Genomic DNA, 27206 nt, shown 5'->3' with positions numbered 1-27206 from the left:
GATGGAACTGTTCTCTGAGGGCAAGCAGGCCATATCCTTCTCCATGTTGCCGCTGCGGAGCTCTTTAATAACATATATAACTTTATATGTGCTAGTTTCCTCACTGTGCATGCGTGAATGCCTTCCTGGCTGCCACAAGAGTGGGGGACCAGCAGTCTCACAATTTGCCTTGAGGAGAGAACGCGCTGTCTGGCTTCTCGCAGCGTCTGGTTCATGAAATACATTTTGGAACATTTTCAGTGCCTTCCTTTTAGGGATTTCTTCCCTATTTTATTTTGTTTTCCTTTTGGGGGAGGGGGTTCTCCCTTTTATCATTTTAGTCAGGTTTATCCCCAGTTTTAAGTTTCCTTGATTTTTTTTTTCTGCTCTGTAGGCCCTCTTAGGCCTGAGCTATGGTTGGGAATTTAACCCTGTCTTTTTTTTCTGGTGCTTTGCCCTTGTTTGAAGTCACCATTGAGTCCTTTGATTTGGCCATGGCTGTTTTTCCTTCCATGTCATTGAAGGATCCCAGTGGCTTCAAGCGCTGTGCTTGGTACAGTCGGACCATCTCTGGAAAAGACACCCGTTCTTTGGAGCCTAAACATACACCTTCCAGCTATCTTCTTTTTCTGCGTATGCAGCAAAGAACCCGGCTGTACTTTTTGGAGTCCGGTCTGAATTGTCAGCGTCGGTGCTTGCACCAGGATTGAGTGGTGAGACCCATGTCTGACACTGGGAGTGGGTGTGCATCAAACAGGTCTTGACGTAGGCCGCTGTGCAGGGCCCCCGGGACTGGTCAGCATCGGACCTGACATTGAGGACGTGTGGGGATTCAATATTGTTCTCTGCACCCTAGGAGTGTCAATTCTCAGTATCGGATGAAGGCCAAGAAGCAGAAGCATCAATCCCCCTCGACATATGGTGCCAGGAGCACCATAGCATAGAGGATTCCGGTCTCTGAGAAGCATCGGCCCCAAGTGGAACGCGCTCCCTCCATCAAGGAGATGCCAATGCAGGGGGTCTCCATACAGCCAGGGCCAGGCGCCTTGACATTTCAGCAGGCTGCCTCTGAACTGACATCCCAGCCTTTCCCAATTTCAGCCCTCGATGAGTGCATTTGGGCTATGCTCTATGAGCACCTGGCAGGGCTTATCCAACAGAGTGCATCGGCATCTGGGGTGCTTTCACCAGCCATGCCTCTTCTTGCTGCCCCACAAGGCCCTCTGCCTGCGATGAGGTCTCCAATGCTGGTGCTGCGTGTGATTCTGGTATTGACAGCCGCCTGCGCTAGCACCCCCTCAACATTGATGGAGGAAGTTTCACCAGAGTTGAGGGTGGTGCCTACATCTTGGCGTCCTTCCAGACAAGGACATGGTTCCTCTCTCTCGAGGCAGTCTCGGTCTTGGCCCTCCCATGAGGAGTTTTTTGCTGACATGGATCAGCACTCCTGGACATCTGATGAGGACCCTAGGTACTTCTCGGAGGGAGGAGTCCTATGGTATCCCAACTGATAGAATATGCAATCATATAGACTCTAATATCATCATGGCAGTAAAGCAGAAGGTCAATAAGAGGAGGTGCATATGGAACGAAAGAGCAGTTAATGTTGAATAAAGCCATCACGGTCAGTGCGGACACTGCCGTAGTGCACTGACATTTTAAAAATTTAAGGCAGTGCCCCCACTGTAAATGCATGAGTGCCTTCATGCCTGATGCTTGAGCGCACGACCAGCAGTCTAGTGTTTTCCGTAGAGCAGAGATGTTGGCTTTCTAATCTCTCTTCAGAGTGTCAAACTTTGCCTTTTTGGTGCCTTCCCTTTTTCAGGATGTTTTCCTCATATTCTTCTTTTTTTTTTAAATTAATTTTGTTTCGAAAATACCGTCAAAGACGTCCAGATCCAAGGACGTCCTTAAATTTGGACGTCCGTAGACATGGACGTCTTTGACTTTCGGCGACTTTCGAAACCAAATATGTCCATGTCAAAAACATCCAAATGCAAGCCATTTGGAAGTGGGAGGAGCCAGCATTTGTAGTGCACTGGTCCCCCTGACATGCCAGGACACCAACCGGGCACCCTAGGGGGCACTGTGGTGGACTTCATAAAATGCTCCCTTACTTTGTGTGCTGAGCCCCACAAAACCCACTACCCACAGCTGTACACCACTACCATAGCCTTACGGGTGAAGGGGGGGCACCTAGATGTGGGTACAGTGGGTTTTAGAGAGCTCGCTGTTTCCTCCACAAATGTAACAGGCAGGGGGGGGTATGGGCCTGGGTCCGCCTGTCTGAAGTGCACTGCAGTATCCACTTAAACTGCTCCTGGGACCTGCATGCGTTGTTATAGACCTGAGTATGACATCTGAGGCTGGCACGAAATATTTTTAAAGATGTTTTTTGAGGGTGGGAGGGGGTTAGTGACCACTGGGGGAGTAACGGGAGGTCATCCCCGATTCCCTCCGGTGGTCATCTGGTCATTTTGGGCACCTTTTTGTGCCTTATCCAGGTGAAAATGTCCAAGTGTTCATCATGGACGTCCTTGCTTTTTTCGATTATGGGTCAAAGATGTCCAAGTGTGAGGCACTCCCCAGTCCCGCCTTCACTACGTCTCCGACACACCCTCTTGAAATTTGGACGTCCTTGCGATGGACTGCAGTTGGAGACGTCCAAAATCGGGTTTTGATTATACCAATTTGGACATCTCTGTGGAAATGAGCCTGAAAGTCATTAATCAAACCCAGGTTCTCTGTATAAGCTACTGGGCTAGACTAAACTTGATCAGCCCAGGCTCCATGGTTTGTATAGAGTTCCTTCTTCCTTCCCCCTGAAACAAGCATCCATATCTAGTACAGTAGTTAGATGATGGGTTTTTTTTATTTAATAAATAGTTTCTTTTCATCTACTAGACTAGTCAAGAATGCATGGCTTGGGCCCTCAACCAGCAGATGGAAACAGACCCTATGAGCTCTGCCCTATAAAAGTGTCTGGGTAGCAGCTGCAGATGGAGACGCGCATTCCATTCAGGAGTGGATTGGTCTGGTAAATTAATCCTGGCCCTGCTGGAGAACTGGTTACCCAATTGAGCTTGCCTCGCCATAAGGAATTCCAGAGTCCTGCCAGGAGGTGTTTTTCTTATGGGTACCTGGAGGAGTCCAGATTCCTCTCCGTTTAAGACAGACCTCTTTAATTTCTTTGCTTTGTTTCTCAATTTATCTTTTTATTATTTAATTAAAAAGAAGAACCATTTTGCCAGCGTTCAGCTTTTTTTCTTTTTTCTCAGATTTGCTCTGAAATGGCTAGGACTAGAACTTTCTAGCAGGAGGAAGCTCCAGGGTTTATTAGCAGCTATCTTCAGTGCTGGGAGCAGCATTGAGCAAGACCCTTTTTACCACAGTGCAGCTTAGAGCAGCACCAGGAGCAATGCAAAAGTGAGAATATTAGAACATAATTCAGGAGCATTATTTCTGAAGTAATTTTTTCTCCCTGGTCCTTTGTCGACACAGAGCCGCAAAGTGCTTAGCTGCAGTCTTACAAGAACAATTGTTGGAGTAACTGGGGGCAGTTTTTGCAGTTTGTGTGTGGTTGGGCGAAGCTTATTAATTACAGTCTCATGGAAGCACCATCTGAAAGGGTGATGTTCCCGGTGCAGCAGTTGCCATAATTCTGCAGAACAGTGCAAAGATTGGAGAGGGAGTTTGAGGCAGACCTCTTATGGGCTGATGATCAGAAGCAAACACAGGCAATAGAGGCCAATAGCGCCATACTAGCCCCTGTGTTTACGCCCACGCGATGATCAGAGCCAGTGAGCGCGTCTAATAACGTGCTTGCCAGCTCTGAATGCAAATTGCACGCAAATGTATGCAAACAAGGGTCTTCCGCATTCATCCCTCATGATCAGCGGGCAGTGCGCCAAACAACAACTCTGCTACCGCTGCAAACCTTACTCAGGAGCTGGCGTTAGGGTTTACTAGGGAGGGAGGAATGAGGGAGACCCATTGAAGAGGTTTGACAGGTCCAGGATTTTCTCCCAGACCTGTCAAACCTAAGCTCCCCCACCCCCAAAGCACAAAATCCCTGGTGGTCCAGTGGGATCGCTAGCTTCCCCTTCCACACCCCGAACAAAAATGCCCTGGTGGTCCAGTGGGACTGCTAGTTTCTCCCCCCCCCCCCCCCCCCCACTGAACAAAAACACCCTGGGACTGTTATTTGCCCCTCCCCCCGGCAGCCTACCTCATGGTAGTGGGAGGAGGGAGGGGGACTAGCACTCCCTCCCTCCTCTTCGGGCGCCTTCCCAAAATGGCTTCCCACCCTGCCTGGTGCATCCTGGGATGTGCCGGGCAGGGCTTAACCCATATATGTAAGTTAAGCCCCACACAGTGCAAGGCGAGACGCCACCATTATGGGAAGGCGCCCGAAGAGGAGGGGAGTGACTCAGCTGCAAATTTCTTTGGCTGGTGGGGCTGCCGTCCCCACCAGCCATTTCATAGGTGCTGCAGGTTTGGGGGGGGGGGGGCGCTACATAAGATCCCTCTGTAGCTATGGCACGACAGACTGTCTTATAGGGCAGTGCTCACAGTTAAATCTGTCTCCTGTTTGTAGGGCACAATCTATGTGTGCTGGACTGGTCTGGTCAGACCCAATGAAAAAACATTAGCAGATCTATATAAATAATTCTCACCTTGAACATTCTGAAGCTCACTCTGTGGCAGGGACACACTGAAGCCCTGCACTGTTGGTAGGCTAGGCTGTCAGCACCACTCACTCTCAGTCATAGACCCACCCACAGCCACGCCCCTTCTGGACATAATTCGCAACCCCAACGTTCTAAATGAAGCTGCAACTTCCTCTTGCATGGTGGTGTAGCTCGGAATTTTTCTTTTTCACCCAGGACTGTCTGCCCCGCCCTCACGTCAAAACATAGTGACGTGGAGGGCGGAGCAATGACAGACAAAACGCATTGCTGAGCAGCCCCGAGGGCAGGGTCATGAAAACACGAATCGCATTGCTCAGCAGCCCCGAGGGCGGGTCATGAAAACAGAAATGAGAAGACGACGTACTGTGCTCCGCAATGGCTGCGCCACGCCTTCCTTCCAGCCTGCCACCGACGGAATGACGAAACAGAGAAACAAAGGGAGGGACGGCCCTTCCAGGCTCCGAAATGCTTTCTGGCAGCAGGAGACAGTGCTATTAGCACTGCTGCGACCAAATAACAACGGAACTTTGCATGCGCGCGTGCCCCAGGCCCTTCAGTTGCCCCGACGGGTTTGTTGCCATGGCAACGGCACGCACTGTGCTTCCAACCCCCTGCAGGACATCTTCAATTATACAGCCATCACAACGTTTCAGGTGACAATTCTTTGTGCACATGGGTGTCAAGCAACTATACCAAATGATAGTGCCTTCTTCCTCCCCCCACCTTCTTTTTCCAATAAGAAAAACAAAATCTTGCTATACATGAGGACAAGCTGGGTTCCAATGGCACACACCCTCTGTGGATTTTTCATTATTATTATTTTCATTGAATCAGGCAATTAAGCAGTCTGAATAGCTGTGGGAGGGAGGGATCCTGGACCCTGAAGCTGGGAGAGGGGAAGGGAATAAAAAGGGGAGGGGGAGACAGGAGCCCAGGAGACAGAGGAGGGGCCCCTAACGCGCACTCTCATTCTCTCACACACAGCCTCACTCTATGTCACACACACTCGCACATTCACTCTCTCTCTCTCACACAGTCACTCTCACAGACACACTCTCTCAAACATACACACTACGATGAAAACCATGCTAGCGCCCGTTTCATTGCTCTCGGAAACGGGCCTTTTTTACTAGTAAGACAATATTTTACCATTTGATGTACTGGGACATGGTAAATGTAGCATTTAGCAGTATGAATGGAAAATCAGCTGTCCTCCAGAAGATATCTAGTTGCAAAAATAAAACCATATTAAAGGGCATGCCAACCAGAGGGGTGTCTTCATTTTCAATGACACATTTTTTTATTTTATTTCTTTTTGTATATATTTCATTGAGAAAAAATAAATCATTGAATATATAGTGTGTAAGCCATGATATTGACAGCCAAGCTTAACATTAATTTGTTCTTTCCCTTCCTTGCTATCATGTTCAGTCTGCTACCATTCCAAAATTTATACATTTACCAGTTTTAGGGAGAACTTTCAGAAATGGCCAGATTTAAGATTTTGGTGCCCATAGGTAGGATCAAAGAAACAGGAAGGGGATAGAGGGTTAGGCACAAAGTGCCATGACCTTAAAGCTGGCAGGAGTAGATTCTTATTTGGCCCCTTCAAAATGTGACTTTTTAGGCAGTTTCCTATGACTGTCTTATTTATTCCTTTCATTTATTTGTTATGTATTTCAGATGCTAAATTCTTACTATAGTTTCAAGTGAGAAAAACTTTTTTTTTTTTTTTTTGCTTTAATAGAATAACATCAAAACTTGAAATTCAGATCAAACAAGTGGAACATGAAAATATAACAAGATTGCGACAGATTGCTGAAAGTCATTTATGGACATCAAATTCAAAGTAAGCTTATGGAATTTTGTTACTGTTGATTATAGCTGGTTGTAACTGAAAAGATAGATATAATAAACATCTCTGAGCCCATACCATGTACAAATTATGTTGCAGTAATAGGGCAGAGCAAATTGGTGGAGGAGTAATGCTATATGTTAAAGAGACCCTTGAATCAAGTAAACTAAATATTCTGCAGGACACAGAATACACCTTGGAATCCTTATGGTTACAAATTTCCATGTGTAAAGGGGAAACAGGTAATGATAGTAATATACTACCATCCATCTTTCCAGAATTAACAAACAGATGTTGAAATGTTAACAGAAATTAGGGCACTAACAAACTGGGTAACATAATAATAATAGATGATTTAAATTACCCCAGTATTGACTGGATAAATGTAACATCAAAGCAGGCTAGGGAGGTAGAGTTCTAGATGAAATCAAGGACTGCTTTATGGAGCAGCTGGTTCAAGAATCAACAAGTCCTTAGTGGGCCTCAAGATCTGGTGCAAGAGGTAACTGTGCTGGGGTCACTTGACAACAGTGATCATAACATGATCAAATTTAATTTAATAATTGGAGTATTGTCACAGCAAGTTGCCTGGTCCTTGCTGCAGCATGGAAGCCAAAGGAGATACCTGGAAGACCCAAAGTTGTAGCAAAACGTAATCATATATCTCCGAGATTGTATTTCTCTTCTTCTCTCCCTTATTTTTTATCTATTTTAATTTTTTTTATAGTGGACAAATGGAATGTGATGCACATTGGAAAGAATAATCCGAATCACTAATGCTAGGGTCCAGATTGGGGTGTCGTTTTAGATAATATGCTGAAATATTTTGCTCAGTGTGTGGTGGCGGCCAAAAAAGCAAACAGGATGCTAGGAATTATTAGGAAAGGGATGGTGAATAAGACCGAAAATACTATAATGCTTTTGTATTGCTCCATGGTGCGTCCGCACCTTGAGTACTGCATTCAGTTCTGGTCACCGTATCTCAAAAAAGATATAGTGGAATTAGAAAAGGTTCAAAGAAGAGCGACTAAAATGATAAAGGGGATGGAACTTCTCTCGTATGAGGAAAAGCTAAAGAGGTTAGGGCTCTTCAGCTTGGAAAAGAGATGGATGAGGGGAGATATGATTGAGGTCTACAAAATCCTGAGCGGTGTCGAATGAGTAGAAGTAAATCGATTTTTTACTCGTTCCAAAAGTACAAAGACTAGGGGGACACTTGAGGAAGTTACATGGAAATACTTTTAAAACAAATAGGAGGAAATATTTTTTCATTCAATGAATAGTTAAGCACTGGAACTCTTTGCCGGAGGAGGTGGTAACAGCGGTTAGCGTATCTGGGTTTAAAAAAGGTTTGGACAAATTCCTGGAGGAAAGGTCCATAGTCTGCTATTGAGACAGACATGGGAAGCAACTGCTTGCCCTGGGATTTGTAGTGTGGAGTGTTGCCACAATTTAGGTTTCTGCCAGGTACTTGTGACCTGGCTTGGCCACAGGATACTGGGCTAGATGGACCATTGATCTGACCCAGTATGGCCACTCTTATGTTCTTACTTTGTAAAGGCGGTGTCTCGAAACGCCTAGCCACCTGCCTGGGGTTACCCTGCAGCCACTTAGAGGGTCTGTTCCCAGCACAGCTCAGGTCCACCTGCACCTGATGCTTGTGCTACACTAGCACTCTTCCTACCAAGTGGGTCCCAACTGCCTCTGGGCAAGTCTCACACTCTCAAAATTATCCCCAGTGATTTCTAGGTTAATGGGGCCACACTCCCAGTGGTCCCACAGTTCCCAGAAAGCACTCACAGACCCAACACACAATCCACCAGGATTCTTTATCAGTCCAGACAGAGAGGCAATAAACTGAAACTTGTTTATTGTCTTGGAAATTAAACAATAAACAAAAAATGTGAACTGAGTAAACAATAACAGGTAACTGAAATCTGGATCAATTATAACACTAACCTGGGAAGATCAGGACATATAATTCACCCAGCCTCAGCAAAGAGATCTGTCTCTTCCTCCGGTACACTTCAAATGAAAATGGGCCAATCAGAGCCCAGAATAAGTTTTAAAAATATACTGCTTCTTACTTCGTATCTGTGTGCTAAAACTAAAGAAAGAACATTCATTTCCCTGTAACAACTTTACAGCAAAGAAACACCACCTGCTGGCCAAATAGGAGAAATACACTTCAAGACATAATGAAGGAAAATATCCAAGCTTAAAACACACTTTCTCACAGGTGATATATCAAATGAAATAAAACATAAACATAAAACTTAAGGCAATGCGGAGAAATAGATTATCCAATTTTTGGCAAATATGGGCGGGCTTGTACTGAATGGCTTGATAGCACCACACAGACTTAATAAGCTTTTAGTTTAGTAAGTGTTTTTAAACAGCAGTCCATGTTTCTGTGGCTATATGTTTGCCTGGGAGGGAGGGGAGTTCAAAGAGGTACACGGGGAGGGTGCAATGTTTCAAGGCCACTACTGAAGAGTTACAGTGTGTCATGAGCTAAGTGGATGTTTTATTTTTCTATTTGTTACTGATTTATTGAATAAAAATTTTAAAAAATAATAATTTATTAACTGAAGTAAGTTAACACAGGAAATTCAATACGTTAGCATTTAACTTTCAAAAAGGAGATTAGAATAAAATGAGGGAAATGGTCAAAAAAATAAAAAGAGGAGCAGCTGCAAAGGTTAAAAATTTATATCAGGCATGAATATTGTTTAAAAAATGCCATCCTGATAAGTGGGATAACTGGATATAGATGGTTTTAAAGTACTGTAAGTAAATAACACTCCTGTTTACTTAGGAGTGGCCTAGTGGTTAGAGCACCGGTCTTGCAATCCAGAGGTGGCCGGTTCAAATCCCGCTGCTGCTCCTTGTGATCTTGGGCAAGTCACTTAACCCTCCATTGCCTCATGTTCAAGCTTAGATTGTGAGCCCTCCTGGGACAGAGAAATATCCAGTGTACCTGAATGTAACTCACCTTGAGCTACTACTGAAAAAGGTGTGAGCAAAACCCAAATAAATAAATAGCTACGTAGCAATGCTGACACAGAGCATGGGGGAGGGGGGAGCTTGTAACATCTGTTCTGATTGGATTGCTCATAATAGATGTTTACTTTGTCCTTCTTATATTTGTATGTTGGAATTTTAATAAAGTAAATTTTGTTTAAAATGCCATCCTGGAAGCCCAGACCAGATCTATTCCACCTATTAAAACATGCCGAAGGAAGGCCATATGACAGCTGACATGGTTAAAAAATGAGATAAAGGAAGCTATTGGAGCTAAAAGAACATCCTTCAGAAAATGGAAGAAGGATTTGACTGAAGATAATTGGAAACAGCATAAGAAATGGCAAGTCAAATGCAAAAAACTGTGATAAGGAAGGCAAAGAGAGATTTTGTAAAGAAGATTGCCTTGGAGGCAAAAGTGCAAAATAAAAACTAAATAAAAATGATTTAGAGAATGGACAGAAGAAGGGAGATAATTCCATATTTTTTGTGGCTTGATATGGAATTGAAGCCGAAAGTTGTTTAAGATATTTAACCGACTTTACTGTGGGAAATAACAAAGATATTTTCCCCCTCAAAAGCTGACTTTTCAATACAGAAAAGAATCCCACCCAATAAGTCTAAAAGATCAGCATACAGTGGTGGAAATAAGTATTTGATCCCTTGCTGATTTTGTAAGTTTGCCCACTGACAAAGACATGAGCAGCCCATAATTGAAGGGTAGGTTATTGGTAACAGTGAGAGATAGCACATCACAAATTAAATCCGGAAAATCACATTGTGGAAAGTATATGAATTTATTTGCATTCTGCAGAGGGAAATAAGTATTTAATCCCTCTGGCAAACAAGACCTAATACTTGGTGGCAAAACCCTTGTTGGCAAGCACAGCGGTCAGACGTCTTCTGTAGTTGATGATGAGGTTTGCACACATGTCAGGAGGAATTTTGGTCCACTCCTCTTTGCAGATCATCTCTAAATCATTAAGAGTTCTGGGCTGTCGCTTGGCAACTCGCAGCTTCAGCTCCCTCCATAAGTTTTCAATGGGATTAAGGTCTGGTGACTGGCTAGGCCACTCCATGACCCTAATGTGCTTCTTCCTGAGCCACTCCTTTGTTGCCTTGGCTGTATGTTTTGGGTCATTGTCGTGCTGGAAGACCCAGCCACGACCCATTTTTAAGGCCCTGGCGGAGGGAAGGAGGTTGTCACTCAGAATTGTACGGTACATGGCCCCATCCATTCTCCCATTGATGCGGTGAAGTAGTCCTGTGCCCTTAGCAGAGAAACACCCCCAAAACATAACATTTCCACCTCCATGCTTGACAGTGGGGACGGTGTTCTTTGGGTCATAGGCAGCATTTCTCTTCCTCCAAACACGGCGAGTTGAGTTCATGCCAAAGAGCTCAATTTTTGTCTCATCTGACCACAGCACCTTCTCCCAATCACTCTCGGCATCATCCAGGTGTTCACTGGCAAACTTCAGACGGGCCGTCACATGTGCCTTCCGGAGCAGGGGGACCTTGCGGGCACTGCAGGATTGCAATCCGTTATGTCGTAATGTGTTACCAATGGTTTTCGTGGTGACAGTGGTCCCAGCTGCCTTGAGATCATTGACAAGTTCCCCCCTTGTAGTTGTAGGCTGATTTCTAACCTTCCTCATGATCAAGGATACCCCACGAGGTGAGATTTTGCGTGGAGCCCCAGATCTTTGTCAATTGACAGTCATTTTGTACTTCTTCCATTTTCTTACTATGGCACCAACAGTTGTCTCCTTCTCGCCCAGCGTCTTACTGATGGTTTTGTAGCCCATTCCAGCCTTGTGCAGGTGTATGATCTTGTCCCTGACATCCTTAGACAGCTCCTTGCTCTTGGCCATTTTGTAGAGGTTAGAGTCTGACTGATTCACTGAGTCTGTGGACAGGTGTCTTTCATACAGGTGACCATTGCCGACAGCTGTCTGTCATGCAGGTAACGAGTTGATTTGGAGCATCTACCTGGTCTGTAGGGGCCAGATCTCTTACTGGTTGGTGGGGGATCAAATACTTATTTCCCTCTGCAGAATGCAAATAAATTCATATACTTTCCACAATGTGATTTTCCGGATTTAATTTGTGATGTGCTATCTCTCACTGTTACCAATAACCTACCCTTCAATTATGGGCTGCTCATGTCTTTGTCAGTGGGCAAACTTACAAAATCAGCAAGGGATCAAATACTTATTTCCACCACTGTATATGTAAAAATAATTCAGCTCCTCCAGATGTCTCCCTAATGGCTGTAGCAGAACATTAAATAAGATGGGGGAAAGAGGCGAGCCCTGTGGTACCCCACAAACAGGTATCCAACTGTCTGATAAAACACCCTGCATTTTAACTCTACAAGTCCTATCCATCAGAAATCTCTTAAACCATTGCATTACTGCCCCAGATTCACCAAAACTATCCAACAATGCTAGAAGAATAGAATGATCTACTAGGCCAAATTCGCTAGATAGATCAAACAATAACTACCGCATTTTGACCTCTACTCAACATATATCTCCCTTGATTGACCAATGCACCCAAGATGGGATACTTACTTACAAAAGATCTCCCCTACAGCATGTAGTAAAGTTTTAAATAAGTTTTCATTAGGCTCCTAATTAGCATTACTGGTCTGTGGGTTTCAGGCATGGTTCATTGGGGGTGGGGGGTGTATTTTGTAATTTTCAGCGGATTGGCGCTCTAAGAGCCAAGGTCCTATCCGTGGAAGGTGTCTTCTATGTTATCTTGTCTTGCTGGAGTGTTTGGAAGTTCCTTGGGGGGGGGGGGGGGGAGGGAGGGAGGAAACGGGTGGTTTAAGGGTTTTGTTCTTATGTGTTGGAATTTAATCGCAGGATTTCCAATAAATGTTGAGAGGGGTGGAACATTGTTCAAAAACACTTGATGGCGGATTTCTTCTTTGCTTTTAGTCTGTATGTTTTGCTCTTTGAATTTTTGTATACCCAGATTGTTAAATGAGTTTATTGTGAGGAGTCATCAATAAAAATGTTAAAATATAAATGTCATAGAACTTGGTGCATATTAAATGGCTGTCTGCATTATAACAATGATTTTGTAGCAAATCCAAGACCCCCTTCTAGATGTTGCTGCAACGGGGACACCCCAGTCAACGTCCAGCATATTAAAATCACCTATTAGTAATACTTCCCCTTTCATAGCTATCTTGTGAATGTCTTCAGTTAAATCTCTGTCCATTTCTTCTCACTGTGAAGGAGGCCTGTATATCACACTAATGCAAATGTATTTTTCATTTCGTCTTTCCAGATTAACCCACGGTGCTTCTTCCTTTATCCCATTTGTCCTGCAGTGAGACAGAAACGGTAGATGTAGAAAAGGAAGTTTTCACCATCTTATTGCTTATCTACCATTTAGTAAAAGACATTTTTTATGAGCTTCCATCCACTTCCATTATTTTAGTTTGCAATTTGATTTTTTTATTTTGTAAATGTAAGCATAGATCTTTGGATATATATAAATAACACAGAGTAAATGCCAAAACATTTCAGCTTTTCTGTGTAATGTGTGGAAGAAGTGGGTTTGATAACTAGGCCTGGCTTCTCTCCATGCTGATCTGAGATAAGTGTGTTGGAAATGGAATCCCTGTTATTGTGCAATGGTGATGCTTAGTCGACAAATTTAGGGCCCACAATTGCAGATTTCCAGAAAGAGCCTTGATGCATAGCCCCATCTCAAGAAGATTGTCACTAAAATGACTGGGCTAAATGAGTTAGAAAAGTGGATTTTAAAATGGGAACATCCCAGAATAATTGTGCATTGTAGTCCCATAGAAACTAATTCCTGTTGTGTTTGGAAACCCAGAGGAGTAGAAGAAAACTGATGGGCTACAAATCCTCTACATTTCAGTTTTCCTTATTTTCTTTTTTCTTCTAATGTGAATGCCATTTCTGTTTGTTTAAAAACAGACCTGTCCACAATCCAGAAGTTTTGCAGTCTCCTAGCAAATTAAGAACTGCTGAAGTTGCAAGGCGGAAGTGGTTAATTCCAGGCACAGACTATTCAATTTTTACAGGCCAGCCATTAGAAAGCCAAGTTAATGTAAAGGATAATCGATTTGAGGATGCCCATGTACTGAATAGGTAATAATATAAAACTATCTTTTTGTGGAAATTAGCAAACATGTTGTAGATAATTATTTTTATTAATCTAATGTATAATACATTGTGACTAGCTTTTGAAAACAGTGATCTTTTCATTGACTCTCCTGCAGAATAAGCTATGGTTGATTTTTGCTTCAATGTATAAGTAAATTACAGGTTGCATCACCCAGGGTGGAGGTGATTTAAAAAATTCAGAGGAAAATTAAACAGCAGTCACTCCTTGTAGTAATACAAACAAAGAAAATTGGTTAAAGCTTCCTCAGGGGCAAGTGCTGTGTAACTGCAGCGTCATAGATTATAACAGGTCCTCAGCCCCATTGGGCTTTATCATGGTGTCCTTTTTTGCATACATTTAAAAAGTTTGAATTACACATATATAAAAAATTATAAGGCATTTTAAAGACCAATGATTGAGAATAGATTGCTTATAACCGTGCAGAGGTGCTGCTGATCTTTATGCAGCTTCAACCCAGTAGAGGTCTCTGAGGTCTTTTCTCCTTTAAATAGAAATATAAAAGAAATGAGCCTTTTGTATTCATTCAGGGTGTATCTGTCAACACATGATGCATTTTCTTTGTATTTCATACCAGTGTGAGCAAATGTGTTTAGTTGCACATTAGTCTTGGTGGTTTACGTCTTGTAGTAACACAAAATCCATTAGAAAAGTGAAGATAGGTCATATCAATTCTGAGTATATTCTTTGCTTGATCATTTTATTGATTCATTTTCAGATGTAGCTGGAAAAATATTTTCTCCTACTTTTAGCAGTAGATCTTCCCCTGTGCCTAGAGATGGTTGTGCTTAAGTATACAGGTGTACAAAATTTTGATAATAAGCGTTAACTATCTGCATCAGGAAGACACTGTACTATGTGGCTGCCTTTATTTTATTTATTATTACATTTGTACCCCGCGCTTTCCCACTCAAAGCAGGTTCAATGCAGCTTACATAGTAATAGGGATTACAAATTATTGATAGTGAAACTTGATAGGGAAAATATAAGTTAAGTATAGCAGAATAATAAAAGATATAGGTGGGTAGAGATGTGCAAGTGTTGGGTAAATGGGCTCATAGGATTAGTTTGGTTCATTTGGGTGGGCTTGCTTGAACAGATGGGTTTTTAGTGATTTCCGGAAGGGTAGATAGTTCCTGATTGATCGGTTAGGTCTGGGGGAGGGTATGTATATACAGCTTCAAATATGGATCCATCAACTAAAGGTGGCAACGAAACTTGCTCGTTATTGTACAGTATCCTGACATTTAGTCCCAATAAGCCCCTTCCTTTAAAAAAATATATTACTATCACTTAAAAAAAAATCCCCTTAAAAGCACAATTTTTCACAACTGAATAAATATGTGAGAAGATAATAAAGGAGAAAACTTGTTTGCTGTAGGCACTAATTGTTGAGAAAGCCTTCGGTATACCTGTATTCAGTTGTAGATTGTGATTTGTTTTCTTTTCATGATTTTTTAACAAACAAAAATTACTTTGGTTATGCAGTTTTACAAATTCTATTTTAAGGTACCATACGCCTCCAGAAAAGGAGTTGTCCTTTGAAAGCTTCCTTAGGAATGATACAAAAAACAAAGACAAGGAGATTCCAGACATTCCAATCATGAAGGCTTTAAAAGAACTGGAGGAGAAAAAAGTATTTAAAAATTGGGGTACACAAACAGAAAACGATGATGCATCAAACAGTAAATACATTTTACTTCATCTTGGTTCTCTTGCCTTTTTCTAGGTTTTCGGTAAAATCATGACGTACTAAGTGAAAAGAATTAAATAAAGCTTGTGTGTATAAACAGTTCTAAACAGTTCTTCCACTGTAAATGTGTTGAGAAGGATAAGCAGTATAAAATGTTTTGTACATTTTTGGGATCATGCCGGGTATTTGTGGCCTGGATTGGCCACTGTTGGAAACAGGATGCTGGGCTCGATGGACCTTTGGTCTTTCCCAGTATGGCAATACTTATGTACTTATGTAGAATATCATGGGCTAATACAAGTAGGGTTGCAAGTTTTCATAACATCTGCTTTTGTTAATTATTATTTAGTATAGAATAATATAATATATGTCTATATTTTTTCTGGGAAAAACTAATGAAGACGTTGCAGGTTGCAATGCCTTTTGCATTCAATTAACTTCAGAATTGTACACAATCTGCTTTAGATTTGAATAAAAATTATTAGTTTTAAACTGGCACTAACTGAAATGAACATAGAATGGGGAAGTGCAGTTTCGCCTGCAGAAATGACATTAGCATTTAGATTTTGGAACTGTTATTATACTCTTGAAGTTGCAATGTTGTCCTGCATGACCATCCGCAACTGGCAACATGGAATAAATATGTTGTAGAAAAACGTAGTTGTGCTTTTTGCTTGTTTTGAAGTGCCTTATTATTAAATATCCTCAGATTACATTTTTAAGTAGGAATAGAAGACTAAATTCATTTATGCATAAATTAAAGGGCCTTGATGTTAGCAGTACATTATTTCATCTCACTAGTTTTTCTGTTTGTATTTATTGTTTTCCGGATGTTTATTGAAAGTAAGAATATTTCTATAGTAGATGAGTGGCGATGTTTGCTTGAAGTTACATGAATATAAGAACATAAAAGTTGCTCTTCTGGGTCAGACCAAGGGCTCATCTAGCCCAGTATCCTGTTTCCAACAGTGGCCGGTCCAAATTACAAATACCTGGCAGAGTCTCAAAAATGGCAAGATTCCATGCTACGTAATCCTAAGGATAAGCAGTGACTTTTCCCAGGTCTACTTAATAACAGTTTTTGAATTTTTCCTCCAGGAATTTGTTCAAACCGTTTTTTTTAAACCCAGCTACATTAACTGTTTTAAAAATATTTTCTCCTGTTTTAGATGCACTATTATGTATCCTAGTGTGTGTACTGTTTGAAAGAGTAAACCAATGGTTCACAAACCTGGTCCTGGAGGCACCCCAGCCAGTCAGGTTTTCAGGATATCCACAATGAATATTCATGAGAGGGATTTGCAGGCAGTGCATACAAATCTGTCTCATGAATATTCATTGTGGATAAAAACCTGACTGGCTGGGGTGCCTCCAGGACCAGGTTTGGGAATCACTGGAGTAAACGATTTATGTTACCCATTCCACTCCAGTTAGGATTTTGTAGACCTCTATTATATCTGTAGCTTGGAGAAGAGACAGCTGAGGGAAGAGGAATATTGTAAATGTCTGTAGATAAAGACCGTCCAGTCTCCCCAACAAGTTGGCCAGAGTTGAATCTGGTACTCTGCACAGGTTCCAGTTCTTCATGATTAAGCACTGGTATAATTAATCTCTGTCTTTCTCGCTGCCATTTTGGGCACAGACCGTAGAAGTCTGCCTAGCATTGGTCTTTCTTCCCGACCTCTGAAGTTGCTATTATGAGGTCATTTAAGTTTTACTTTAATTGGATTCCATTCTCTGTGTTTATCCCATGCATTGTTGATTTTGTCACTTTTTTGTGCTCACAATAGAAAGCTTCATGGGAACGGGGATAGCGGGGGTCCCCCTCCAGAGACTAACCTATCTTCAACTCCCTCCCTCCTTCCCATTTACCTCTGCTCCAGCCCTGGAAGACCCCCCCCCCCCCCCCCCCACACACATATATCTCACATCACCCTGGTGGTCTAGTGGCTTCCTTCAGGGCAGGAAAGGTCCCCACATTTTCCTGCCCGCTGCCACTGATCCTTTCACCAGCACTTGTTTAAGATGGCTGCCAAGACTTCAAGGTTAAATCATGTGGTTCAACAGCATTTCACATGTAAATAACCAAAGGGGCTTCAAAATGTGGCTTACATGTTCACTAATAGGAATCTTAATTTTTCAGGATGCCTGACCAATATAAGTTAGGTGACAGGGGCAAAGAATAATGTACATCCTTCCCCCCTGTGAATCAGTCAAACCACTCCTTTATATAGTAGGCAATGTAATTCAAGCACACCACTGTATTGTAATATATAAGGACAGATAGCAAAGCAGTTAACATTTAAACTATCCCTGTTGAGCCGTTCTAGGAGGTGAGCCTTTAAGGAGCATAGATGGTGCAAAAAATTGCTTCAAACTAGAGAGTTGCACGGGGACAGAAATCTTACCTGTCCCCGCTGGAATCTTAACCATCCCCACCCGTCTCTGCAAGAATTTAATGGTACATTAAAGAAATTCCAGTTGGCTCTCACACTCTCTCTCTGGGTTCGAGCTGCAGCACTGCAGGCAAGGAAGGAGTTGGATTGTGGAACACTCTGGTGCACACGTGTAAGACCTTGTCTCTGATTCACTGGCACTGTGTTCTGAGAGGTCGCCACATGCATGCACCAGTAGGGCAGGTGACATATGATGCTTGTGCCTGTGTCAGAGCTGAGGTCTGCGCATCAGCCCAGGAGCAGAGAGGATTAACAGTAACTTCCTTAGCATCCCTCCGGACCGGACCAGGATTGGACTGTTGGGTTGTGCCCGCCTACCAGCAGGTGGAGACTGAGGAAAAAACTCTGACTCTAGAGAGCCAATAGGAGCCCTGGCCATGTGACCTTAGCCTCAGTATTTTCTCAGTCTCTCAGCAGGTAGGAAGTGAGCCCATTAGTCTCTCTCTCTCTTTTTCTCTATAAGATATTACAGATATATTTACAATACTTTTTCTGTGCCTGGAATCGTAATTAGAGGCTTGACAGGGTTTCTTTTCTTTCTTTGACAGCCTCTGGGGTGTTAAACTTGGGTGTCTCGAGTCCACCCCCCTTCCTCCCCATCTCCCTGGCTTAGCACGGAAGGGCCGTCCCTTTCTCTGGAAAGGTGTACCGTCTTTGGGAGAGGCAGCCACTTTTAATAGGCAGCTGTTTTTAAAGAATTAAATCAAGTAAAAGAAAATTAAAAAAATTAATTCAAATGAAAGGAATTTAAAGGAAGTAGTTTTTGCTTTCCCCAGTCTTATAACGAGCAGGTAGCTCTTCTGTCTTATGCTGTTTGAAGAGTCTTTATTTTCTTTTCTGGCGGAGCTATTTAAAAAAATAAAATAAAATAAAAAAAAGTGAAAAGTCAGCGTCTGTGACTTTAATCGACGGTTTTTTGTTATCTTCATTATTTTTCCTCTGCTATCCGGCGTTGTTAGCGGCGGTAGTTGTAAAAAAAAAAAAAGAGAGAGAGGCGCGCACTGTTAAGCGCGTGCTCGCTCTTGGACAGGTCTGTATAGCTTGGGAGCTGTATTGACGGTTCCTGTCGGGCCAGAGGCTAAACCATGTTTTGTGCGGCATCGGAGGTTATCTGTTTTTCAGCGGCACGGATTTCCTGCTTCTTCGTCGGTCTGGTCAGTGGTTTTCTCCCCCGAACTTTATTCTTCTCATTTTGGCGCGCTTGGCCGCCATTGTTTTGCCTGCAGCTGCAATTTCCCTTGACGCGGTAGCGTTTTTCTGCTTTTACTGTGTTTGGCTGTTTGTGCAATGGAAAGGAGATATTGTTTCTCCGGTAGTTGGGGCAATTGGTAGTATATTTTCCCCGCAATTAATTTTTACATGTATTTTTCAAGCTATTAAAAAAAAAAAAAAAAAACGAAATGTTACGATGCGAATGGCGCTCATTTTGTTTTTCCCTCTGTTTTTTCTCTGTCAGGGACTTTTTGGTTGCTAGCAATGTTGTGAATTAAAGTGCAGCTCAGTTGGCGATTTCTTTGTTCTTGGCAAGACTCCGATTCAAAGTGCAGCTGAGTCGGGAATTCTCTGTTTTAGACAATGGGACGAATTAAATTATATCTCAGCTCCAAAATAACCAATTTCCTATTCCTTTCCCTTGTGTGTGATGTTTGGAGGAAAGGTCTTTGCTATTGTCTAGCGCAGTTTTTATGGAGGTCCAGTGTGTGTCACTCTGTGTCTTTCTCATTTCCTGGTGAATAGGACTACATTGTCTAATAGTCAATTAATTAATACTTTACAAATCTGGCCATAATATCTTAGTTCCTTTCAAGCATTTCCCTTTATGGCTATGATGTTATACAGTGTTTTAAGAACTTAACAAACATTTTCTATGGCATAGGCTATCTGGTTCAGGTGCCATTGTTTGGTACTTTACAATGCTGGACATAAGATCTTAATTCCTTTCAGGAAATTTTCCTCCGTGGCTATGTTCTTATACAGTGTTTTAAGATCTTAACAAACGTTCTCTAGAGCCTAGGCTATATGGTTCAGATGCCATGTGCAATGAAATACATTGTCTGATACTCAATTGTTGCGTACTTTGCAATTCTAGACATAAGGTCTTACTTCTTTTCAGCAATTTTCTTTCACGGCTATGCGTTCTCTTTGGCATAGCAGATGACAGCTGCATAGGCTACATGGTTCAGATGGTTCTCATATTCTAGGAGACTCAGTCCTGTCTACCGAGCACCCAGTTTTCTCAGATGCTTTAGAAGGCATGTTTTATTCACGTCTTCTCTACTTTCCAACTGTCTTGGAGTTTCTCATGTGTTATCTTAGTTTCTCCGAGGACAAGCAGGCTGCTTGTTCTCACTGATGGGTGACGTCCACGGCAGCCCCTCCAATCGGAAACTTCACTAGCAAAGTCCTTTGCTAGCCCTCGCGCGCCCGCGCGCACCGCGCATGCGCGGCCGTCTTCCCGCCCGAAACCGGCTCGAGCCGGCCAGTCTTCTTTTGTCCGCACTCGGTACGGTCGTGTTTTCGCCGTGTCGAGCCCCGGAAAGTCGACCTCGCGCGTCCAATTTGTTTTGAACGTGTTTTTTTCCTTCGGGAAAGCTTTGTCCTAGTCGGGAAGTGCTCCGGAAACCCCCCGCCGGGTTTCGTGTAAATCCTCCCCGTACTTCCAGCTTTTTTGCCCCGGTAAGTTTTCTTTCGTCGTCGGGGTAGGCCTCTTTTCGGCCTCGGTCGAGATTTTTTCTCCCTCTAAATTTGGTGCTTCAAATTTCGCCATTTCGGCTTTTGATTTCGCCGGCGTGATTTTTCCGCCCATGACATCGAAGCCTTCCAGCGGCTTCAAGAAGTGCACCCAGTGCGCCCGGGTTATCTCGCTCACTGATCGACACTCGTCGTGTCTTCAGTGTCTGGGGGCCGAGCACCGCCCTCAGAACTGCAGTCTGTGTTCCCTGCTTCAAAGGCGGACTCAGGTAGCGAGACTAGCCCAGTGGAACGTGTTGTTCTCGGGCTCTTCGTCGGCATCGGCACCGGGATCTTCGAGTGCATCGACGTCGTCAGCGTCCAGACCATCTTCCTCGGCCGCCCCTGCATCGAGTGCATCGAGGCATCGGGCCTCTGCATCGGCGCCGAGACATCGGATAGCTGCATCGACGTCGGTGGTACCAGGACCTCGTCTGCTGATGTCGTCGGACGGTGGTGCATCGGGTGGAGTGCAGGTGAGGGCTGTCCATTCCCCTGCTGGTGGCGGTGAGCCCTCGGGTGGGTCTCCTCCTACCCTGAGGGCTCCTGCGGTACAGCCCCCCCGAGATCGACCTTCTTCAGTCTCGGCCCCGAGGAAGCGACGGATGGATTCGACGTCCTCCTCGTCGGTGCCGGGGAGCTCTGGTGACATGCTTCGGAAGAAATCGAAGAAGCATCGACACCGGTCTCCTCCCCGTGTCGGCACCGAGAGCTCTGGGTCGCCGAGGGATTCGGCACCCAGCAGGCATCGGCACCGAGAGGACCGCTCACCCTCTGTTCAGGAGGTGTCGATGCGCTCCGCTCTGGACAGCCCGGAACAGCCTCCACGCCCGGAACAGGTACTGACGTCGACGCCTGCATCGACCTCTCAGCCTTTCTCTGCAGCCGCTCTAAACGAGAGCCTCCGGGCCGTTCTCCCAGAGATTCTGGGAGAGCTGTTGCGCCCTACCCCTCCGGTACCGGCGGTGCTTGCGCCACCGGTACCGTCGAGCGTGGCGCCGGCTGGCCCATCGCCCAGGTTGAGGTCCCCGACGTCGGTACCGCGTGCGGTACCGACCGCGGCCACCTCCCAGGAAGGCTCCCCGACTACGTCGGCGGAGGGAGCTTCGCCGATGCGGGCGAGGGAGTCTACCTCTCGACGCCCCCATCGTGGACGGGGTTCCACGGAGTCGAGCAGGGCGAGGTTGCAGACACAGGTCCGTGAACTTGTGTCTGACACCGAGGGTGAGGCCTCGTGGGAGGAAGAGGAAGATCCCAGATATTTCTCTGACGAGGAGTCTGAGGGTCTTCCGTCTGATCCCACTCCCTCTCCTGAGAGACAGCTTTCTCCTCCCGAGAGTCTGTCTTTTGCCTCCTTTGTCCGGGAGATGTCTACGGCCATCCCCTTCCCGGTGGTTGTGGAGGACGAGCCCAGGGCTGAAATGTTTGAGCTCCTGGACTATCCTTCTCCACCTAAGGAAGCGTCCACTGTTCCCTTGCACCATGTCCTGAAGAAGACATTGCTTGCGAACTGGACCAAGCCATTAACTAATCCCCACATTCCCAAGAAGATCGAGTCCCAGTACCGGATCCATGGGGACCCAGAGCTGATGCGCACTCAGTTGCCTCATGACTCTGGAGTTGTGGATTTGGCCCTAAAGAAGGCTAAGAGTTCTAGGGAACATGCTTCGGCGCCCCCGGGCAAGGACGCTAGAACCTTAGACTCCTTTGGGAGGAAGGCCTACCATTCCTCTATGCTCGTGTCCAAGATCCAGTCTTACCAGCTCTACACGAGCATACACATGCGGAATAATGTGCGGCAGTTGGCGGGCTTGGTTGATGCTCTTCCCCCTGAGCAAGCCAAGCCTTTTCAGGAGGTGGTCAGGCAGCTGAAGGCGTGCAGAAAATTCCTGGCCAGAGGAGTTTATGACACTTTTGATGTTGCGTCCAGGGCCGCTGCTCAAGGTGTGGTGATGCGCAGGCTCTCATGGCTGCGTGCCGCCGACCTGGAGAATAGAATCCAGCAGCGGATTGCGGACTCGCCTTGCCGTGCGGATAACATTTTTGGCGAAAAAGTCGAGCAGGTGGTAGAGTCTCTCCACCAGCGGGACACCGCATTCGACAAGTTCGCCCGCCGGCAGCCTTCAGCTTCTACCTCTACAGGTAGACGATTTTTTCGGGGGAAGGAAGACTGTTCCCTATACTTCTGGCAAGCGTAGGTACAATCCTCCTTCCCGACAGCCTGCGGCCCAGGCTAAGCCCCAGCGCGCTCGCTCTCGTCAGCAGCGTGCGACTCAGCAAGGCCCCGCGGCTCCCCAGCAAAAGCAAGGGGCGAGCTTTTGACTGGCTCCAGCAGAGCATAGCCGACATCCAAGTGTCAGTGCCGGGCGACCTGCCTGTCGGAGGGAGGTTGAAAGCTTTTCACCAAAGGTGGCCTCTCATAACCTCCGATCAGTGGGTTCTCCAAATAGTCCGGCAAGGATACACTCTCAATTTGGCTTCAAAACCTCCAAATTGTCCACCGGGAGCTCAGTCCTACAGCTTCCAGCACAAGCAGGTACTTGCAGAGGAACTCTCCGCCCTTCTCAGCGCCAATGCGGTCGAGCCCGTGCCACCCGGGCAAGAAGGGCTGGGGTTCTATTCCAGGTACTTCCTTGTGGAAAAGAAAACAGGGGGGATGCGTCCCATCCTAGACCTAAGGGCCCTGAACAAATATCTCGTAAAAGAAAAGTTCAGGATGCTTTCCCTGGGCACCCTTCTCCCCATGATTCAGCAAAACGATTGGCTATGCTCTCTGGACTTGAAGGATGCCTACACACACATCCCGATACTGCCAGCTCACAGACAGTATCTGCGATTTCAGCTGGGCACACGCCACTTCCAGTACTGTGTGCTACCCTTTGGGCTCGCCTCTGCGCCCAGGGTGTTCACAAAGTGCCTAGCTGTGGTAGCAGCGGCGCTTCGCAGGCTGGGGGTGCACGTGTTCCCATATCTCGACGATTGGCTGGTGAAGAACACATCCGAGGCAGGAGCCCTGCAGTCCATGCAGATGACTATTCGCCTCCTGGAGCTACTGGGGTTTGTGATAAATTACCCAAAGTCCCATCTTCTCCCAGTGCAGAAACTCGAATTCATCGGAGCCCTGCTGGATTCTCGGACGGCTCGCGCCTATCTCCCAGAGGCGAGGGCCAACAACTTGTTGTCCCTCGTCTCGCGGGTGCGAGCGTCCCAGCAGATCACAGCTCGGCAGATGTTGAGATTGCTGGGCCACATGGCCTCCACAGTTCATGTGACTCCCATGGCCCGCCTTCACATGAGATCTGCTCAATGGACCCTAGCCTCCCAGTGGTATCAGGCCGCCGGGGGTCTAGAGGACGTGATCCACCTGTCCACGAGTTTTCTCGAATCCCTGTATTGGTGGACGATTTGCTCCAATTTGACTCTGGGACGTCCCTTCCAAATTTCTCAGCCTCAAAAAGTGCTGACCACGGATGCGTCTCTCCTGGGATGGGGAGCTCATGTCGATGGGCTTCACACCCAAGGAAGGTGGTCCCTCCAAGAAAGCGATCTACAGATCAATCTTCTGGAGTTGCGAGCGATCTGGAACGCTCTGAAGGCTTTCAGAGATCGGCTGTCCCACCAAATTATCCAAATTCAGACAGACAATCAGGTTGCCATGTACTATGTCAACAAGCAGGGGGGCACCGGATCTCGCCCCCTGTGTCAGGAAGCCGTCAGCATGTGGCTCTGGGCTCGCCGTCAAGGCATGGTGCTCCAAGCCACATATCTGGCAGGCGTAAACAACAGTCTGGCCGACAGGTTGAGCAGGATTATGCAACCTCACGAGTGGTCGCTCAATTCCCGTGTGGTGCGACAGATCTTCCAGGCGTGGGGCACCCCCCTGGTGGATCTCTTCGCATCTCAAGTGAACCACAAGGTCCCTCAGTTCTGTTCCAGGCTTCAGGCCCACGGCAGACTGGCGTCGGATGCCTTCCTCCTGGATTGGGGGGAAGGTCTGCTGTATGCTTATCCTCCCATTCCTCTGGTGGGGAAGACTTTGTTGAAACTCAAGCAAGACCGAGGCACCATGATTCTGATTGCTCCCTTTTGGCCGCGTCAGATCTGGTTCCCTCTTCTTCTGGAGTTATCCTCCGAAGAACCGTGGAGATTGGAGTGTTTTCCGACCCTCATCTCGCAGGACGAAGGGGCTCTTCTGCATCCCAACCTCCAGTCCCTGGCTCTCACGGCCTGGATGTTGAGGGCGTAGACTTTGCCTCTTTGGGTCTGCCAGAGGGTGTCTCCCGCATCTTGCTTGCTTCCAGGAAAGACTCCACTAAGAGAAGTTACTTCTTTCATTGGAGGAGGTTTGCCGTCTGGTGTGACAGCAAGGCCCTAGATCCTCGCTCTTGTCCTACACAGACCCTGCTTGAATACCTTCTCCACTTGTCTGAGTCTGGTCTGAAGACCAACTCCGTAAGGGTTCACCTTAGTGCAATCAGTGCATACCATTACCAAGTGGAAGGTAAGCCGATCTCAGGACAGCCTTTAGTTGTTCGCTTCATGAGAGGCTTGCTTTTGTCAAAGCCCCCTGTCAAGCCTCCTACAGTGTCATGGGATCTCAATGTCGTTCTCACCCAGCTGATGAAACCTCCTTTCGAGCCACTGAATTCCTGCCATCCGAAGTATTTGACCTGGAAGGTCATTTTCTTGGTGGCAGTTACCTCGGCTCGTAGAGTCAGTGAGCTTCAGGCCCTGGTAGCCCAGGCCCCTTACACCAAATTTCATCACAACAGAGTAGTCCTCCGCACTCACCCTAAGTTTCTGCCAAAGGTTGTGTCGGAGTTCCATCTAAACCAGTCAATTGTCTTGCCAACATTCTTTCCCCGTCCTCATTCCTGCCCTGCTGAACGTCAGCTGCACACATTGGACTGCAAGAGAGCATTGGCCTTCTATCTGGAGCGGACACAGCCCCACAGACAGTCCGCCCAATTGTTTGTTTCTTTTGATCCCAACAAGAGGGGAGTGGCTGTAGGGAAACGCACCATATCCAATTGGCTAGCAGATTGCATTTCCTTCACTTACGCCCAGGCTGGGCTGGCTCTTGAGGGTCATGTCACGGCTCATAATGTTAGAGCCATGGCTGCGTCGGTAGCCCACTTGAAGTCAGCCACCATGGAGGAAATTTGCAAAGCTGCGACGTGGTCATCCGTCCACACATTCACATCTCATTACTGCCTGCAGCAGGATACCCGACGTGACAGTCGGTTCGGGCAGTCAGTTCTTCAGAACCTGTTTGGGCTTTAGGATCCAACTCCACCCCCCGAGGGCCCTGTTTGTTCTGTTCCAGGCTACACTCTCAGTTAGTTGGTAAATTTTTTAGGTCAATCTCAGTTATGTCCTCGCCGTTGCGAGGCCCAATTGACCAATGTTGTTGTTTTGAGTGAGCCTGGGGGCTAGGGATACCCCATCAGTGAGAACAAGCAGCCTGCTTGTCCTCGGAGAAAGCGAATGCTACATACCTGTAGAAGGTATTCTCCGAGGACAGCAGGCTGATTGTTCTCACAAACCCGCCCGCCTCCCCTTTGGAGTTGTGTCTTCCCTTGAAGTGTATTGTCTTGCTACATACTGGACTGGCCGGCTCGAGCCGGTTTCGGGCGGGAAGACGGCCGCGCATGCGCGGTGCGCGCGGGCGCACGAGGGCTAGCAAAGGACTTTGCTAGTGAAGTTTCCGATTGGAGGGGCTGCCGTGGACGTCACCCATCAGTGAGAACAATCAGCCTGCTGTCCTCGGAGAATACCTTCTACAGGTATGTAGCATTCGCTTTTCTTCTAGGACTTACAAGATATATGTCCACTTAGGGAGTAAAGTTATCAGGTCAATTTGCATTCTCTCCCACTTAAGGATAGTGGGAGGTCCTCATGCCATCTACTTGTATTTTTGTTTCCTCTATCTATTCAGCCTGGGCACATGGTAAACATTCTGGTTTTGTCCAGTATGACCATCCATAACATCTGCTATCCCTTTCTCTTCCTTACAGATTTTAGGGTCTTGTTTCAAGCTTTCTTGACGTCAGGTACAGTCTTGTCTCCTGTGGCACAAATTCACCACCTTTTCCGTAATAGGTATTTTCCAAGTCTATTCCTTTTCATTTTCATTTTATTCTTCCTCTCTCCAGAGTTTTTTTTCTCTTGGAAGGAGATTCACTCATTTTCTGTGCATTTTTTGCCATAAGGGCATAAGTGTTGCCATAATGGGAAAGGCCAAGAGTCCCCATCCTGTTTTCAGATAGGGTCAATCCAGATTGCAAATACCACATTCATATCTTGTGAGTGTGCATCTGTTCATCTCTGTTCATCTCAGTGAGGAAGGAGGCATGACATGATACGAGGTTTGGGGAGATCCGGTAAAATTAAAGGCCAGTGTGTCTCAGTCCACGCTCAACATATGGTGATCCTTTCATTTTCATTCTATATGTCCTCATTCCAGACCTTCCTTTCAATTGGTAGGGGATTCTTTCACTTCCTGTGCATTTTTGCTATTAGTATACGAGTATGGTCATACGGAGAAAGTCTAAGAGTCCATTAAGCCCAGCATCCTGTTCTCAGTTGTGGTCAATCCAGGTTGCAAG

At 45.7% G+C, this 27206-nt stretch overlaps 1 protein-coding gene across 2 annotated transcripts in view; it reads left to right on the top strand.

Annotated features, from left to right (window-relative positions):
- The window catches only part of MPHOSPH9 (M-phase phosphoprotein 9), a 146121-nt gene that overhangs the window by 73355 nt on the left and 45560 nt on the right, over positions 1–27206 (top strand). For both annotated transcript variants that reach the window (XM_030219563.1, XM_030219564.1), the window contains exons 17-19: positions 6418–6519; positions 13512–13685; positions 15229–15404. In XM_030219563.1, coding sequence (XP_030075423.1) covers positions 6418–6519; positions 13512–13685; positions 15229–15404 — 452 coding nt within the window. The remainder of the gene's footprint in view (positions 1–6417; positions 6520–13511; positions 13686–15228; positions 15405–27206) is intronic.

Source organism: Microcaecilia unicolor, chromosome 11, assembly GCF_901765095.1.
Source record: "Microcaecilia unicolor chromosome 11, aMicUni1.1, whole genome shotgun sequence".
Lineage (NCBI taxonomy): Eukaryota > Metazoa > Chordata > Amphibia > Gymnophiona > Siphonopidae > Microcaecilia > Microcaecilia unicolor.
This window is presented reverse-complemented; position numbering and strand designations above follow the sequence as displayed.